The 18,163-nt window shown below is 28.1% G+C and overlaps 2 protein-coding genes across 2 annotated transcripts in view; both read left to right on the plus strand.

Annotated features, from left to right (window-relative positions):
- LOC100201131 (ATP-dependent RNA helicase DHX33) overlaps positions 1-11,618 on the plus strand; it is a 40,601-nt gene extending 28,983 nt beyond the window's left edge. Inside the window, exons 8-9 of the mRNA XM_065820692.1 lie at positions 10,599-11,020; positions 11,473-11,618. Of these exons, the coding sequence (XP_065676764.1) occupies positions 10,599-11,020; positions 11,473-11,483 (433 nt within the window). The 3' untranslated portion in view covers positions 11,484-11,618. The remainder of the gene's footprint in view (positions 1-10,598; positions 11,021-11,472) is intronic.
- On the plus strand, positions 11,488-17,614 carry LOC136091737 (uncharacterized). Its single transcript, XM_065819445.1, has 5 exons — positions 11,488-11,618; positions 11,704-11,807; positions 11,892-12,025; positions 12,152-12,230; positions 17,430-17,614. The coding sequence occupies exons 1-5, from the start codon at positions 11,488-11,490 to the stop codon at positions 17,612-17,614; spliced, it is 633 nt and encodes a 210-aa protein (XP_065675517.1).
- Positions 17,615-18,163: the final 549 nt, after the last annotated feature.

Consider the following 18,163-nt stretch of genomic DNA (forward strand, 5'->3'; position numbering starts at 1 on the left):
TTTCCTGTCTGGAAAAAATATCATTATTCAATCATTGAGCTGCCACCAGTCCAGGTGCTAGTAGGTGTCACGTGGTGGGGTGCAATTAAAATTTTTGCTAAGTAAAAAAAAAGGTCCTTGTTTTTTGAAATTCAACGACTGACTGGTCCAAAAGGTCTACATTTGCCGGCTTATTTAAAAGGGTAAATTTTTCCGACTAAATGCACAAAAAATGCATTGAGGAAAGAAGGGGTGTGAACAATTTTAAATTTAAGTAATCTTTCCCCGTCACTGAATGGTTTAGAAGTATATATATATATATATATATATATATATATATATATATATATATATATATATATATATATATATATATATGTAACCTTTGTAACCTTTTAGAGCACTTATTTTTTTAAAGGTTGATGGTAACACATAGTAATATACAATCACAACGTACTAAGTGTGTGATGGGGTAATAAAGCTGCCCCCCCCCTTATTTACATTAAAAAAATTCAAATAAAAAAATATATGAAAGTTTTTCTTTTAACTTTATACAAAATATCATTGCAACCTTTTCTCTTCCCCAACCTCATCTATTTATCATAAATGATTTCATGATGTCTTTGTACCATCACATTGTATCAAGTTTGTATAAGCCATACAAAAACCAATTGTGAACACACCGTTTATAAAAATGTGTTTTTTTAATTTCAAAGACAAATAAAATAAATTTTTCAAAAATAAGAAAAAAGAATATCAAATGCCTTATTTTGCCCAGTTGAAAAATGTTTAATGAGTTTTGAAATTTTTAACAAAAAAGAGACAACAGAGCTATGTATGCTTGTTTCAGTTTATCAGGCACTTTGATCTTTGATCTAAACATAAGGATCATAACACACATAAAATTAAATATTTCCAATTTTCCATATAATTCCATTTTAACTAGCCTTTAATCTTTTAATTTCTTTAAGTGAACATGTCTTAAATGAACAAACAACCAAGAAGTTTGGCTTTGAAACTCTGCAAATTTCAGAAATTTTTCTTGTATCATGTTTGTATATAATATTGAATTATTATAGTTTTTTGTGAGATCGTATAGTGTTTCTGACAGACACTTTTGATTTGCAATGGCCATGTTTCTATCACATTCTGTAGGTGTCATGCCTATACAGAATGTAACAGAGTTCTAATTAGTAGTGAAATAGTAATGCTGTCAAGTTTTTCAGTTTTATGAACTAGATAATAAAATCGATCTAAAAATTTTCATTTTATACTTTGCCTAGCACATAAATTGCAAATTAGCTTGATATCTTTTATATTTGAGATAATTAATAATTTAAAATCATGCTGCATAGAACATGCATCATCAGACCAATAGTCCAATAGTCAAAATCAGTATATTGAGTCGATTTTTTACTTTGTTAGGATAGAAAAGGTACACTTTATGAATAAAAACAAAAGTTGAAATAGTTCAAGAGAAAATTGAATAAACACAATAGAAAATGTTTAAAAAATGAAAAAAAATAGATAAAAATTATCAAAAGTTGTTAATATTCAATAAAATAATAGTTATAGCACCAAATTATAGCAATAGTACAGTTTAAATGACTTGAATGTTATAATTCAATACTTTGTCGGATGTCCCTTATTATTAAGCACAGCTTGATAATAAGGGACATCCGACAAAGTATTGCTTTTACAATTACAATTGCAATTGCAATTACAAAGTAATTGCATTCTTCTTGGGATTCTATGTACTAATGTTTTACAAAACTCTCGAGTGATTTCATTAGTCCACACTTCTTTAACTTTTTGAAGATGTTCTTCAGATTTTGGCTGATGTGATGCAACTTTCTGCTTCATTATATACCAATAATTTAATTTTATCATCAGTAAACCACTTCTTAACTGTTTTAGCTGTATGACAAGGTGCTGAATCTTGCTGGAAAATTCTGGTTTTAGTAATTTCCGTGTGCAGTTTCACTTTATCTTTTGATACACTTAGATACTTTTGTGCATTGACTTTTTCACCTTTTTTTAAAGATGTGCGACCCGCATCGGTTTTGCGCTGTGATTGCTCCCCATACCATGACTAAAGGAGGATGTTTTACTGTTTTTATGGTATACTTTGGATTCAGGCGTTCTCCCACAGGTCTTCTAACATAATTATAGCCTGTGCTTCTAATCTGTTGAAACGTACTTTTGTCTGTAAACATTACGCGTTCCCACCATTCCGGTGTCTTGTCTTTTAAACTCTTACAAAATTTAATCCTAGCTTGAAATTGAGATGGAGTTAATAAAGATTTTTTAGCTGGTCTTCTTGCAACTAGACCAAAGTCATAACACAACCTTCTTCTAATTGTTCTCGAACTAATAGTAAGTCCCCTTTCAATAGCAAGTTGTGATAACCTTGCAGATGTTGTGTGGGGCTCACTATTAACAACATTCTTTAAAAAATGGTCTTCTCGTGATGTACTCACACATTTTCTACTATAATTTTTGCGATTTGAATAGTCTTGAACACAAGTAAAGCATTTTGCACGAGACATCTTGATATTTTTAATTGTTTTGCTATACTACTTTGAGAATTGCCCTCCGAAAATAGTGCATGTGTTTTACCTTTAACAAAGTTATTAATATCACGCTTATTACCCATAATATCACAACTATGGCAACCTGACGGTGTAAAATAAATCAAAACATCTTCAAAAATTAAAATATAATAAAAAAGTTATTTGTATCCAAGGTAATAATGCCATAAATAAAAAATAAGTTTAAAAAGTTTAAAAAACGTAGCCTGCCTTAATTTTTTGGCCACTACTGTATAAATATATATATATATATATATATATATATATATATATATATATATATATATATATATATATATATATACATATATATATATATAAATATATATATATATAAATATGTATATATATATATACATATATATATATATATATATATATATATATATATATATATATATATATATATATATATATATAAACATATATATATAGTTTTTTATTAAATGTTTTTCTGTGAACGTAATGTTGTTTACTTTATCCGACGTAATTTTCTTAAGGATAAAAGTTAGTCATGTGACTTACGCTTTTATTATTATTGGTTTAGTTATAAATAATTTGGACAACTGTGTTTTTTACGCGGTAAACATTGGACATCAGTGGTTGTTTCAAAGTTGCCCTTTTTTTTAAATGACCGTAGAACCTTAAAACATAGTTTTTTTGTTATGAATTTTCAAACTAAATAGCTTAGTACTAAAATATCATAAAAATATATAAAACTTGAAATTTTCAAAAAGTGGACATCTGTGGTTTTACCCGTGTGGTCTTCATATATATATATATATCAGAGCTGGAACCAGCTTTTTTTGGTCTTTGAGATAGCTAACTTTCAGACATGGAGCAAACTCCAAACATTTATATATTTATACTTATGTCAAATAAGGATGTTTTGCAAAAAATTGTGATGATTGGAGGCTGGGAACTAAAAAGCCCTAAAACTTGTGCCCCTCCTGCCCCAAACGTGAGAGCAACAAATTGATTAAATATTTTTTGTACTATTATTAACTAGACTTATATTCATCGATAAATTTTAAATTTCATAGTAAAATATTTTAGCTTTCAAAAATTATGACCATATAAAGTTAGAACCCCCCTCAATTTGAGGGGATTGTAAAGTTTATATAGTCATTATTTTTGAACGCTAAAAGATAATACTATGAAACTTATAATATAAATATAAGTCTAATTGAGAATAGTACAAAAAATATTTCATCAACTTGTTGCTCTCACGTTTGGGGCAGGTGGGGCCACAAATTTTGGGGCTTATTTGTTCCCAGCCTCCAATAATCGCAATTTTTTGCAAAGCATCCTTATTTAATATAAGTGTAAACATATAAATGTTTGGCGTTTGCTTCATGTTTGGAAGTTAGCTATCACCAAAAAAAGCTGGTTCCAGCTCTGTGTGTATATATATATATATATATATATATATATATATATATATATATATATATATATATATATATATATATATATATATATATATATATATATATATATATATATATATATATATATATATATATATATAATAAAAGGTCTACCTGCTGAAACACCCTGTGGTAAATTATTTAGGCGCCCGGTTATTTTAATACTATTATGCAAATAAAATATAATGTATTAAAATTACTTTTTTGAATAAATTTAACTTTCAAAAATTTTTTTTTTTTTTCTTCCTGAAATTAAATAAATTTTTCAAAATCTAATTTTTCTTTCGAAATTAATTTAGGTTATCAAATATTGTTTTGTTTTTTTCGAAATTAATTTCACATTTCGAAATTCTTTTTTTTTCTTTCGAAATTATTTTCAGTTTTCGAAATACACTTTTTTTTTTCGAAGTTAATTTCACTTTTCGAAATTCTGATTTTTCTTTCGAAATTAATTTCAGTTTTCGAAATACACTTTTTTTTTTCGAAGTTAATTTCACTTTTCGAAATTCTGTTTTTTCTTTTGAAATTAATTTCACTTTTCGAAGTTCAATTTTTTATTTCGAAATTATTTAACATTTCGAAATTCCTTTTTTATTTCCGAAATTAATTTGGCTAGTTCGATTATTTTCATAAGTTTTTATAGATTTCGAAAAATAAAAAGTATTTCGGTACCGTTTTAATCGAAAATTTTCGAAATTTGCAATTTCGATGATGAACCCTATAAAAAACACCACATTAGAAAAAACTACACTGTATATAAAAAACAACACATTGAAAAAACTGTGTCAGAGTCTTAATTTTAAAAATAGTTTACTACTTTTAGATAATGTCGTAGATTTTTTATTGTTTCATATATGGCTAGGGATGGCAAAAATTTCGGACTATTTCAATCCCGTGATTGAGAAATTAGTCCCCAGAAAATCCCAGGATTGAATAAAAAAAAACGCAATTGTAGAAAGAGAAGCATAAGAAGAACTTTTTAGGTACTCATCAAACACATAAAAATGATTAACTTAATGATAATATAACTAAAATATTTAATTCCTAAATTCTTAAATGACCCTAAAATTAAGTTAAAACATCTGATGTTTTAACTTAATTTTGTTATATTAAAAATTATCTAAGATGTAACATTTAAAAATTAATGTATTTTAAATTATAAAATAATACCTTAAAATGGTAACACAGTATAATTAAAAATAATAATTAAAAAATAATATAAATATGCATGATCATACATGAATTATATTTTTTTGAAAGTACCACCTTAAAAAACTCAAAGCTTTAATCATTTATTTGCTTAATCGTGTTCGATTTTTTGAACATAAAAACCTAGTGGCGGAGAATGCTCGTTCAGACTCCACACTTGTCAGCTGTATAGATAGTATATAATCATATGTTTTTGAAGATGGCCACCTCTTGCGCTACCACTTTCAAATAACAACATTTCTTTTTGAATTTTGGAAGATATATTTTCTACTCTTTATAGGTGGTGTTCGGATTGTTGGCATTTTTTTTTTCCATAACTTCATTTAATTGTTCGCTAATGGTTTTGACGTTATTATCACATTTGTGCTCACTAGTCGAGTCTGCTGCTGTTATTATATTTTTGCCAAATTTAAATGCTTTATCAGGTTTATCATAATTTGATACAAAAATTGAATTTGATACAAAAACTTTTGGCATTTATGATGAAGTAATCTGGCCATTATGAAGACAATAAACTAAGCTGCTTAACGGTGGTTAATTCGATAATTTAACTCTTTAATTCGGTGACTCAAAGCATTATATAATTTTTTTCCGATTTCAGATTGTTGTTTTATTTTTGTTAACATAAACTCTAATGCAGTATCAGCTGAAATTAAAGATGCGTCTCGTCGACAAAGTGCTTCCACAGTTGCTTTAACGGGAGTCAAAAGTACTACTAAATCAGATGTTATTCTGTATTCATTTTCATTCATCTTAATTGAATCATCAATGTTGGAATCCAATTCTAAATCTAGAAATGCCTTTTTTATACAATATTTCAACTTCTCAAATCGGTCTAACATGAACAACAAGCTGCTCCATCGGGTTTTGCAACCCGTGATTAAATGAATAACAAAACTCAATTTTTACGTACTTTTGTAAATAATTTTCATTTTTGGTTGGGGATCTTTTAAACATTTTTACAATTTTCCTGACTTTAGTTATAACGGGTCCTATAATGTAGTGCTTAATTTTAACTTTAAGATGCTTCATTAATTAACAATGAATCATTTATATCTCGAATATAATCTTCCTCTTCAGAAACGTAATCGCTATTATAATCATCATACTTTTCTTCATCATTGTTATTCTATAAATTTGTAAAGGCAGCGTTCTCATCATCTAAACTTTCATCAACTTCCAAGTGACTGGATTCCTTTTTATAAAAAACTGATATAACTGCCAGCTGTAGAGCATGGGCAAACCATAATTGTTGATCTATTTTTCCAAGTTTCTTCATAATGCTTGTACCATCAGTTGTTGCAAGTTGCAAAGTCTTTCGATTAGCAGTGAAACTAACTTTTCTGCTAGCATAGACCCTAAAATGCGAATCAAACCTAAATTCCAATAACTTTTCAACTCGTGTACGTTCACATTCATATATCTGCAGTTTCCAAAAGTAGTCCACTCATCGAGCGTTAAGGAAAATTTAGAGCCTCTTGATATTTGATCAATTATTTCCTTTATAACTTGTTTTTTAATCTGCTCGTAATAGTCTAACACCATTTTTCTGAAAGTTCTGATCGGACATTTTAATAGCCTCGTGCAACTGCCATACGTGCATAAACTTCAGAGAGGTTTCTTGATTTTTTGATGTTGCTGAAAAATAGTTCGTGATTTTCGGTTTTTTATTTTGAGGTTCTACTTCTAATTCTTTCGAAGTTGACGTGGATGAACTTGGTGCTTGAGATTGCGACGTTACTTAAAGTTTATGTATGGACAGTATATGAGAATGTAGACCTTTTGTGGAACCACCAGCGATTTTCAATACTTTTTTGCATGTACTTACTTTACGCATGGCTGTTTAATCTGTTCCTTTTAAGTAATGGGTCTATATAGGAATTCAGCGTAGTTTGTCATGATCTTTACATAACTTCTAATTAAAAAAACAATTTGTACATTTTAACAACTTATATTCCTTATTTCAACTTTCATATTCTTTATCAGACTTATTCTAAGTTTTTGTTTATGTAAAAACAATTTCTACTTTTAATAACTATAAATAAAGTTTATTTAATAAACTTTTTGTATTTTGATAACTTCATTAATTAAACGGACGCTAAGAAAATTTTGTAATTTAACCAACCTTCTGTTTTTTAATAACTTTGTTAATTAAATTGAAGTTAAAAAAACTTTCGTAAATCACGCACACACTTGAAGTTAAAGTTAATGGAAACAAAAATGGAATTTAAATCAAGCACTCGTTTGGAATTAAAATGAATTAAAATCGCGCACACTTTTTAATTTGAGGAAGCAGAAAATTCAAAATATAATTAAGGTATACCTTTTATTAAAAACTCTTGCTCTTCCCACCAGCAAGCGCTAAAATCTTATTTATTTTTCATAATATACTAGTTTTAATATTATACTCTAGAGATATACATATATATATATATATATATATATATATATATATATATATATATATATATATATATATATATATATATATATATATATATATATATATTATATGTTTGATCGTACATATTTTGCAGACAAGCAATAATGTTTTGAGTTTTTATTTTTAATAAAATACAAAAAGAGAGAGTTTTAAAAGAAAAACATTGCAAAAAGAATAAACAGTTACGCAACCAAACAGCTGCTATACCAAAGACGATGTAGAAATGACTTAATTATATATAAACTTAAACTTTATTAACTTTTACTTTTTATTAACGATCCCGAAATCCCGGGAAATTTCGGAGACTAATCCCGGGATTTCGGGCTCCCGGAGTTGCCATCCCTAGATATAACACCTTTCAGGAACGTGCAAACTCCAACCTTAGGTATTCATGCTTATGTCAAATGAGAATATTTTGCAAAAAATCGCGTTGATTAGAGCTTGGGATCAAAATATTGCCCCCCCCCCTCCCTCCTTCCATAAATATAATGTATTAGATTAATTAATTTTTTTTTTAGTGTTAAAAAGTCATAACAATGCTCAACTCCAGTGGACACGGACAGTGGCGTCGCTAGGATCGCTAGGGTTCACCCAGTGCGGTAAACTTTTTTGGTGTCACCACTCTAGACATTCACTAACAGGGCCAACGACCTGTTAGTGAAAGTCGAGAGGGATGTTTTGGACGTCTTTTGGACGTTCAAAAGACGTTCCAAACGTTTATAAGACGTTTAAATGACGTCTTTTTTACGTCCTGTGCCCACTGGGACAGTAATAAGACTTCGAAACAGGTTTTTTTTAAACAAATTTTCTATAGTTGATATTTTGTTTAAAAAGTAAATTAAATAAAACATATCTGGTATCGTTTAATTAAGAATTTTTATGCCTTGTTTGATGCAATAAAAAATTTATTTCATAAACAAACCTACACAAAAATATTGACGCTAAAATTTAGCCAATATTTTTTTACAAAACATGTTACGTTTTACAAAACGTGCACAAAAACCAAAAATTTTTTAAGCTAAATGTTTTAAAATATCGGTTGAGCATTGTCAAAAATTGACATAAAACTCACAACTTGAAAAAAGCCCTTTTTTTCTTTTTAACCATAATAAAACAATGTGTGTTTTTTTCAGTACAAAAACAATAGTGATAAAGTTTGTCACGTATTTTATGTGTGCAGTTAGCAGTCATGTTCACGAATAAATAATAAAATTGTAATTAAAAAAATAGAAATTTATTATATTTTAGCTGTCCAAGCAACAAATGTATGAAAAAGAAACTCTGTTGTTTTCTATTTCTGTTATATCTCGGATATTTTCTCGGATAGCTTTCGGTAAATTTGTTATCTAATAATTTCAAATCACGTTTTTTGCTATAACGGTACCAAATATGTTATATTTGGTTTACTTTTCAAACATAATATCAACTATTGAGTAAGTAGAACTTTCGTTAAAAAAAACCTGCTTTATTGTCTTAGTATGAAATTAACAACCCCCTCATTTCGGGGAGAACAAAAATTTTACATGGTCATAACAAGGTTAAAAGATTATGAAATGAAACTTAAAATCTTTTGATGAATTTTATTAAGTTATGCCCTCACATTTAGGGTGGAGCGGGTTAACTTTTCAGGTGTATTTTTTTTTCTTACTATGTCTAAAATGAAACATCAAAAAATCTTGCCTTCGCCACTGTTTATAACAAAAAGTAATAAAGTTAATAAATGCCTTTTTTTTTAAAGCGAGCAAAATGTTGTTTATGTTTCAGGCTTAATCTACCTTTATTATTATCAATTAAATTATTATTCATCAATTACTACGATCCTTTCACTTTAAACTAAAAGTTTAGTTATGTTTAGCAAAAATGTAGGTTGAAATGTGGCGGTTGTTTTAATGGTCCAAATTGTAAGGTCATAGTTTTTTTGTTTGAAATAAATCAATCATTAAACTCGTTATTTTTATATATTAAAAAAGAATATTTGCGATATATCCATATGCAAATATATTTCAAATCATGATACAATTTTTCGTACAATTTTTCAATTTTTTCGAACCATGATACAATTTTTCGTGTTTGCATTCACGAAAACTTGTATCATGGTTCAAAAGGATTAAAATGGCACGATTGTAAAAAAGGAAATATTTGACTCGTTTATTTAATAACACAATTTATATTTTTATAATCCGGAAACAGCTAAATTTCAGTAAAGAAATTTTGTTTTTAATTGTAAAATCAAAAAAAATTTAATACTTTTAACGTGTAGAAAGTGTGATTAATAAAAAAATAAAAATAAATTAACTTTGTTAGCGTTTAATAATATAGATGCGTTTTGTAATATATTTATGTTAATTTTAAACATCAGGAAATGCATTGAGGTGCGATACGGATCCAATCTTTGACATATCAAAATCCAATGAATTCACTCTATTGTATAAATTTTCAAATAAAGGTGACGTCAAAGTTATTTTAGACAAAAAATCATGCAACACTGTTAAAGTATTTTGGAACGCGATATCGTACGACTTATTTTTTTGCTGATGTTGTAATTAAATTACGATATCAGCCAACAATTACTAATAATGTCAATCAAACAGTGATATAGAAAATTTATGTTCTCAAAAAAGACTAGTATATCTAATAATGAATTTTTTTTGTTGTTGTCAAACAACAATAAAGATTATGTTAATGTTTTCTAAAGTAATAGTTTTTATTTACAAAGCTATAATTTATACATTTTTATGTCATAATTAGGATTTATTTAATACTTCCGGATAAAAAAAAAACGTTAAAAAAAAGTCAACCTTTTTTTTTAATTATTTACTACAAAATAGTATTTGCAAAATTTTTTTTTTTTTTTTGATGTTACTTTACTCTTCAAATCATTTTGTAGATTTTTTTCTTTCATTTTTGTTAGTGAACAGGTTTTAGTGCACTTTTTTTAAATTGCAGGGCATACAAGCAAGCAAAGGGTAATATTCAATGGTGTGTTGAGCATTTCGTCAATATAAAAGCAATTAAAAATGTTCTTCAAATACGTCACCAACTCCGCGATTTAAGTTTGCGATTGAATCTAAGCATTAAAAGCTGCGGTGCTGACTACAATTCCGTTCGAAAAGCCTTATCATCAGGTTTGTTTATGAACAGTGCCGAACGTCAAATAGATGGTACTTATCTGACTTTACTTCAAAAACAGACTGTTAGCATACACCCTTCTTCCGTGTTGTTTAATTCAAAGCCAGCTCTTGTTATATTTAGTGAAGTTGTGCATACTTCTAAGAGATATATGAGAGGCTTAAGTATAGTAGATCCTAGTTGGTTAATAAAAACGGGTTTGTTTGACGCTAATAAGTTAATACCAAACGCTATTCAAAGTTAGTTTTTTTTTTTAGGCTAACTGGTTTTTTTTTTTTTTTTTTTTTTTTTTTTTTTTTTTTGAGTTATTAATGCATATAAAATAGCTTGTAATAAATCGCATTGATTTTCAGAAAAGAAATTTATCAACTTTTTTATTAGGGTTGATTTTTACTAAATTTAAAATGCTGTTAAAAATATCTGGCGATTATGCAGCTGTGCAAAGCTAAGATAATGGAAACAATGCCAAGTAGCTATTTGAAGAAATAGCGATTTTTTAAAATATTTGTTATTTAGATATGTGAAAAAAATGCTATCTAAAGTATCCAAAGAAAATTGTTTAAAAAAAATTGTGTTGCTTTAAGCAACTTTAAAAGTTTGAGAGTATTATTAAAAGCGCATGCTATACGTTGTGCTAAATCGCATGATAAATGTTATGTTGAAGTTATTCATTTGCGTAATTTATTTTCAGCATTTTTCTAATAAAATGTCGATTGAGAAGATTGAATGCCTTTCATGGGCAAAAGAAGAATGGGAAACCCCGGAAAAAACAATAGCTGGGTTAAAATCATTGATTGAAGCTGTACAAGATTTCCCAATAAAAGGGGTTTTATTCAGGTTAGTTGTTTTTTCCGAGAAAGTCGAAAGTTATTTTAAAATATGGTGTACAAGACGTTGTTTATTGCCTATAAATTTTTTAAAGGGATATAATGCCAATTTTCCGTGTTCCTTTGGCAGTTTCTTCAATGATAGATATGATTGCTGCATATATTGAAGTTCATTACGCCGACGTGGATGCCATTGTTGGTAAAAAAAATAAAATTCTAATATATTAAAACGTGAAAACAATATAATCATTAAATTGTGAAATATAAAACTCTAATTTTACAGGTTTAGATGCTCGTGGCTTCCTCTTTGGTCCGATGATTGCGTTAAGTTTAGAAAAACCCTTTTTACCGATCCGAAAAAAAGGGAAACTTCCTGGAAAATGCATTTCTATTGAATCTTCCAAAGAATATGGAAGCGTAAATATTTATTTAAACAGTGTTTTATTCGAATTATTACAATAGTGTGTAAACTTTTAAATAGATCTCGCGACTGCTGATTTTTTTTCAACTCCCATAATTTAACGTCAAAATTTGATGTTATAGGATATCTTAGAAATGCAATGTTCTGGAATCAGTGAGGGCTATAATGTTATCATTGTTGACGATCTTTTAGCGACAGGAGGTTTGTTCTCAGTGTTCATTATTACAAATATATATTTTTTTACATTTATTTTTATTTAACATTTCATATTATACTTTTAACACGTATAAACATTAAAGTATAGTTTTTTCAAATAATTGGAATAGAAGTTTGATGTTATATATTATTATAAATATAAAATGATTATATATATATATATATATATATATATATATATATATATATATATATATATATATATTATAATAATTTATGGTACGATTATATATATATATATATATATATATATATATATATATATATATATATATATATATATATATATATATTATAATAATTTATGGTACGATTTAGGTACGATGATTTCGTCGTGCACACTAGTTCGTAAATCAGGGGGTAACGTTTTGGCTTGTCTTGTTCTTGTTGAGCTTTTAGATTTGAAAGGAAGGGAAAAACTAGACTGTCCTGTTTGTTCTTTTATTACATTCGAGTGAGATTTTGTTATCATAAAAAGATTTTATGAAAGTATGTGTTTTTAAATCAAAAACAGTTAGACAACTGTTGATAGTTTGTAAATATATATTTTTTTATATTTAGCTTGTAATTTTACTCTTTATAAATTAAATTTTTTGGAGTGTTGTTTTTGTAAATAGTAATACATTTTTGTAATTATTTATAATTATGCAAACAATATATACTGCAAATATATATAAACAATATATATGCAATTATTTTAAGTATGCAAACAATATACATTGAATATTCATCTGCAATTTTATAGCAATGCATCTTTTCACAGTTCCGATTTTCCTTGTATTTGATGTTCATGCACGCATCTTTTATTTGGTAAACCAAAATATTATAATGCTGTAAGAGAAAATCTAGTCTCAAGTTAAAGATATCATCAGCAGCATTAGAAACTATTTAAGCATTATTTCTGCTGATGAGGTTGGTTATGGGTACTTAGGGGATATTAAGAAATAATATAACGATTAAAAAGTACAAGATGTGTAAAATGTTAAGCGTTTTTAACGTTCCTTTTCATCTATACATATTTGCATTTGATTCAGACCTCACAAACGTCAATGGCACGAACAGCAGACTTGAAGCAATCTCCAATGCAGGTTTGAGCACTTATAATTTTTCCCTTATGAAGACAGTAAACTAAAAGAGAACTTGTTGTTTTAAACAAATCTAGGTTCTAGTTTATCTTACCGAACAATTGTTCTCAACGATACTCTGGTATCTGAATACCAAACGATGAATGAAACAATGAGTAATATCCGCATCCTCGTCTTTAATGAAATCAAATTCTGCCCATCTAGTTATATATTTGTACTTTTTTCGTTCTTATTTTTTTTTTAACAGATTATGTAGATCTATTCCTAAATGCTGAAAAATATCGTAAACTGGGGTTGGATGAAACGTAGCAGGTGACGATTTGTTGTTAGAATTAGAACGCTGACATTCATGACAACTCTCTTAAAATTGATTTCTACCGATACTTTTTCGATGGTCACGTTTTACCTAAAGTGACATCCTTTTACTATGTTGTTATGGATAGTTTGAGTAATACGGTTTTGTTCTTTATCTCTTATTACGACTCGTTATAATTGTTTTTTTTTATTACCAATTTGAAATAAATATGCGTCTACTAACCGGAAGGATCCCGAGATATAAAAATCATTACAACGCTTTCTCTTTTTTTGATTTAAAAATCATTTTTTGTAAGATGCATTTGAAAAATGTTTTTAACTTTTATACAGGGTGCGGCGATAGATTTTTCAACCATCTTAACAAGCATGCAGGATAGGTGGTAATCTATTTATAATTCCATTTCGTCAAAAATTTAGGTTAGGTTATTGTTGAGATGTATGGTCAAGCATTTTAATAAACTGTTTATTATAAATGTTCTAAGTGTCATAGAATTAAAACGTGAAAATGTCATTGCGCTTTATTTTGGTTGGAAGATCTAATAAAGAGATTATGAATCAGTTGAAACATTTAAAAATCAATCAAAAATTAAAGTATCCAACCATAAAACATAATGAAATGGGCAGTATAAAAAAGCGCTATAGAGGTAGTCAAAAGAATTTATTACTACAGCTGATATGGTTTGAAAAGTTAGACAAAGGTTGGGTGAATCAAGATTATTTGAATTCAAACGCTCCACAGTTTATTTCGTCCCAACAAGGGTTGTCAAATTCATCTGATGCGAATCCCCATTTGGGGCATTCTAGAAACCAAACTATGTTCTAAAAATTTAAAAAGTTAAGACTTGTTAAAACCAGCCCTATGGCAGGAATTGGTTAAAAAAAAATTATTTATTATAAGACTTTATAAAATAACTATAGCCAAATGTTGACATATCGAACAATAAATTTTTATTTTTAAAATTTAACCTTTTTTACAATGTATTTGCTTTAGAAACAAAAAATATTCTACATCTTCTTCAAAACAACAGGTGTTGTTCATTTGGGTTATGTTGAAAAGGAAGACACCATAACTAGCGAATGTTATATAAAAAATTGTTTGAAACCGGAGCAAAGACCTAAAACAGGCACTCAAAATTTCAAATTTCTTCATATTAACGCTCGACCCCATGTGACTCAAACCATCACAAGTTATCTAAACCAAGCTGGAATTACAATAATTCGCCACCCGCCATACTCATCAGATTTATCTCCATCCGATTACTCGCTATTCAACTTGATAGAAAAAAATCTTGATGATGATACTGACGTCGAAAGTCAAAAAACTTGCATAACGAAGCTCCTTCAAAGTATACCCAAAGAAGAGTATAAAAAAACGTTTGACAAATGGCTTCAAAGGATGCAACTTTGTATAGATAATGATGGACATTATTTTGAACATTTAATAAAATAAAGTTAAAAAAACTCTTTTTTTTTTTTTTTTTTTATCCGGGAGTTCCACGAACTTTCGTAACGACCTAAGTATATCTCAGTGTTGTACGTGGTACATTGTACAAACTGCTGTCTTGCACACTGATGACTCTGATCTGACATGGTTAGTTACACTCATCATATTTTCTTCATTCCATTTAATAATTTTAACCCGTTTCTGAACGGCGACTAACTGATCAATTGAATTATTAATATTAACACAAGTTGAAGAAATATTATGTGTTGGTAGCTATTTCATTTGAATGTCATGTGCACTACTTTTAGAGGTTGACGGAGTTACTCTATCATAAAGATGAGTTGTCTTAAAACTTTTTGAAACCCCTATTGTCTTTTCAGTCTTTCCAACAGACTCCCTGTGAAATCTTAGTGATAATTAACATCCCCCACCTTTTTTTTTAATCATGGTAATTTCAAGACAGGACTTAGAAAAATAACATTACAGTACAAAATGTCATATTAATTTAACAAAATGTTCAAAATTTACAAAAGCTACAAATATTAACATATAATCCTAGGCGCGGGTAATCTACGGTGGCAATGACAAGGACCTGGAAGTCACTAAATAAAAAGTTTGTGGATGTTTCCAAGTAATTTTCATCTCTTCAATATTAGTTTGTATAACATGTATAATCTATTGTCGCCCGCCCGGGTAAGGTTGGATGCATTGGGCGAGAATATATTCATTCTATGGGCAAGTTTAAGTTGCTTTGGGTAGGTTAAGCAGGAAAAAGTTTTAAGCATAGTCTACCATTTTAAACAAAATAAACTTTATTATACTAACAGTATTAACTATGGACAACAAAATAAAACTGTTTTATTTTATTTACAACACCATATTTAATCCATTGAGTTAGATAAGTTTGATATCGACAAATTAGGTAGCAATAAACATATCAAAAACTAATAAAATTCCGTTGACATATTTCTTTAATAACGATTTCTTTAAGATCAAGGTTGTTTTCATTCTGATTAAGACTGGTTCACTGCTTTAGATGTCTTTTTGTTGATGTAGTGGTTTGTTCACTGACTTATAAGCAATCAAAGATTGTGGGCGAGATTGAATGATGGGCAAAATAACACCAAGTTACCCAATTTAATGGAAATACAAACAGAATTTACAATTATCTTGAAACATAATTGCAATCTACGGATGCGACATTATCGGCAAACCAGTAAAATCAATGTTTTTGTTTTCAAAGGCGTAAGTTGCACGGTAGTAAATTTAAAGGTGGAGAATGTTTTTGTTTTTGTTATTTGTTTACATTTGTTTGTTGTTATACAATTTTTATAACCAATATTAGAATTTCACAAACTTACAATGACAATTATATAATAAATATAAACAAGATATCTGAAAGAAGATCACATAAGATCTTTTCGTCACAGCCCCCACCTGTTATAAAAAACATTTTTAAAAACACCCCCTCCCCCTCTTCCACCTCCTCTTTCAAAAAGTTTAACAGGCTGCTGAATTTATGGCATCAAATATCGTTTTACAAGATTTATTGTTTGATAAAACATGCTTACTGAACAAATTCTTAAAACTTCTGAGGAATAGTGTTTATTACTTTTACCATACCAACATCAATTGCAGCAGTGGACGTATTTTCTTTGAGTAAAAAGCAGTGGACGGATGGTAGAAATAAACTTATTTTGCTGCTGTCATAAGAAATTATTAGTTGAAACTATTAAAAGTTTACTGTAAGTGAAATGAACTACTCCTTCAATTGCAGAGATATGTATCAGTATTTGTTGAAAAATGACGATTTATTGCGAAAAATAGCGGCATGCAGTAAATACATTACTTGATGGAACATTTATAATGCAGAAATTGGACAATAAAATTTGATTCCTATTTTCTCTTAAATGTCAAAAAATGTCCTTATTTCTTCTGAAAAATGTAAGGCAGCCCTAATCATATATGATAAATATTCCTATGTTTATTTCTTCACATACCAAACTTAATACATTTGACTTTTTCATTTATTTTAGTTTACATAGTGAACAAAATTTAAAATTTTTTGTTCTATTTAAGAAATTTACGAAGGGGCTTGGCAATAAGACATATTAAGTTAGCAGTAATATAATAATTAAGTCAATATTTTATTAAAAAATCCCTCTATTATTTATTCTTTCTTTAGAAGAAGGAATCTTTTTTTATAAACCTAAAAATGTAAGAGTAATACCAGTCCTAAAATACGGTGATGTAAACCGTGTCACAAATTACAGACCTAGCTCCATACTACCATGCTTTTCAAAATTATTAGAATAAATAATAAGTTATATTATTTTTTAGATATAAACAACATCTTATATAATAAACAGTTTGGGTTTATAAAGGGTCAATCTACTGATCAGGCAACTGTTCATCTTGTTAATGATATTCTGAACTCATTTGGTGAAAACAAATATGCTTTAGCTGTTTTTATTGGTCTTAGCATGGCTTTTAACACAGTTAACCATTATACTTTATTAACGTAAATAGAAAACTACAGTATTAAATAAAAAATTTTTGAATGGTTCATGAGCTACTTATCAAATAGACAGCAATATGTTCCTTATAACTTATAAAATTAACAACATGAATACAACTTGTAGGGTTCCACAAGGGTGTATACTAGGACCGCTTTTATTACTATTATATATTAATAATTTAAGTAAATCTTGTAAAGTATTAGACATAACCTTGCTTGCTACAAATACAAATATATTCTATGCTCATAATATAAAAATAATGTTTAAATCAGTAACTATAGAACTCCAATGTCTTGCTGAATTGTTTAGAGCAAACAAATAGTCACTAAATTTAACTTAAATGAAATATACTTTTTTCCATTGCTATCATGAACGAAACCAAATTCCTTAAAAACTTCCAAGACATTGTATTTAGAATTGCAATATAAAAAGAGAAGCCTCACTAAAATTTCTTGGTGTTCTCCTTGACAAAAATGTAATGCGAAGAGATCATATAAAGTATTTGAAAGGTAAATTCTCAAAGAACATCGGTCTGATTTATAGGGTAAAAACTTT

Source organism: Hydra vulgaris, chromosome 15, assembly GCF_038396675.1.
Source record: "Hydra vulgaris chromosome 15, alternate assembly HydraT2T_AEP".
NCBI classification, from domain to species: Eukaryota; Metazoa; Cnidaria; class Hydrozoa; order Anthoathecata; family Hydridae; genus Hydra; species Hydra vulgaris.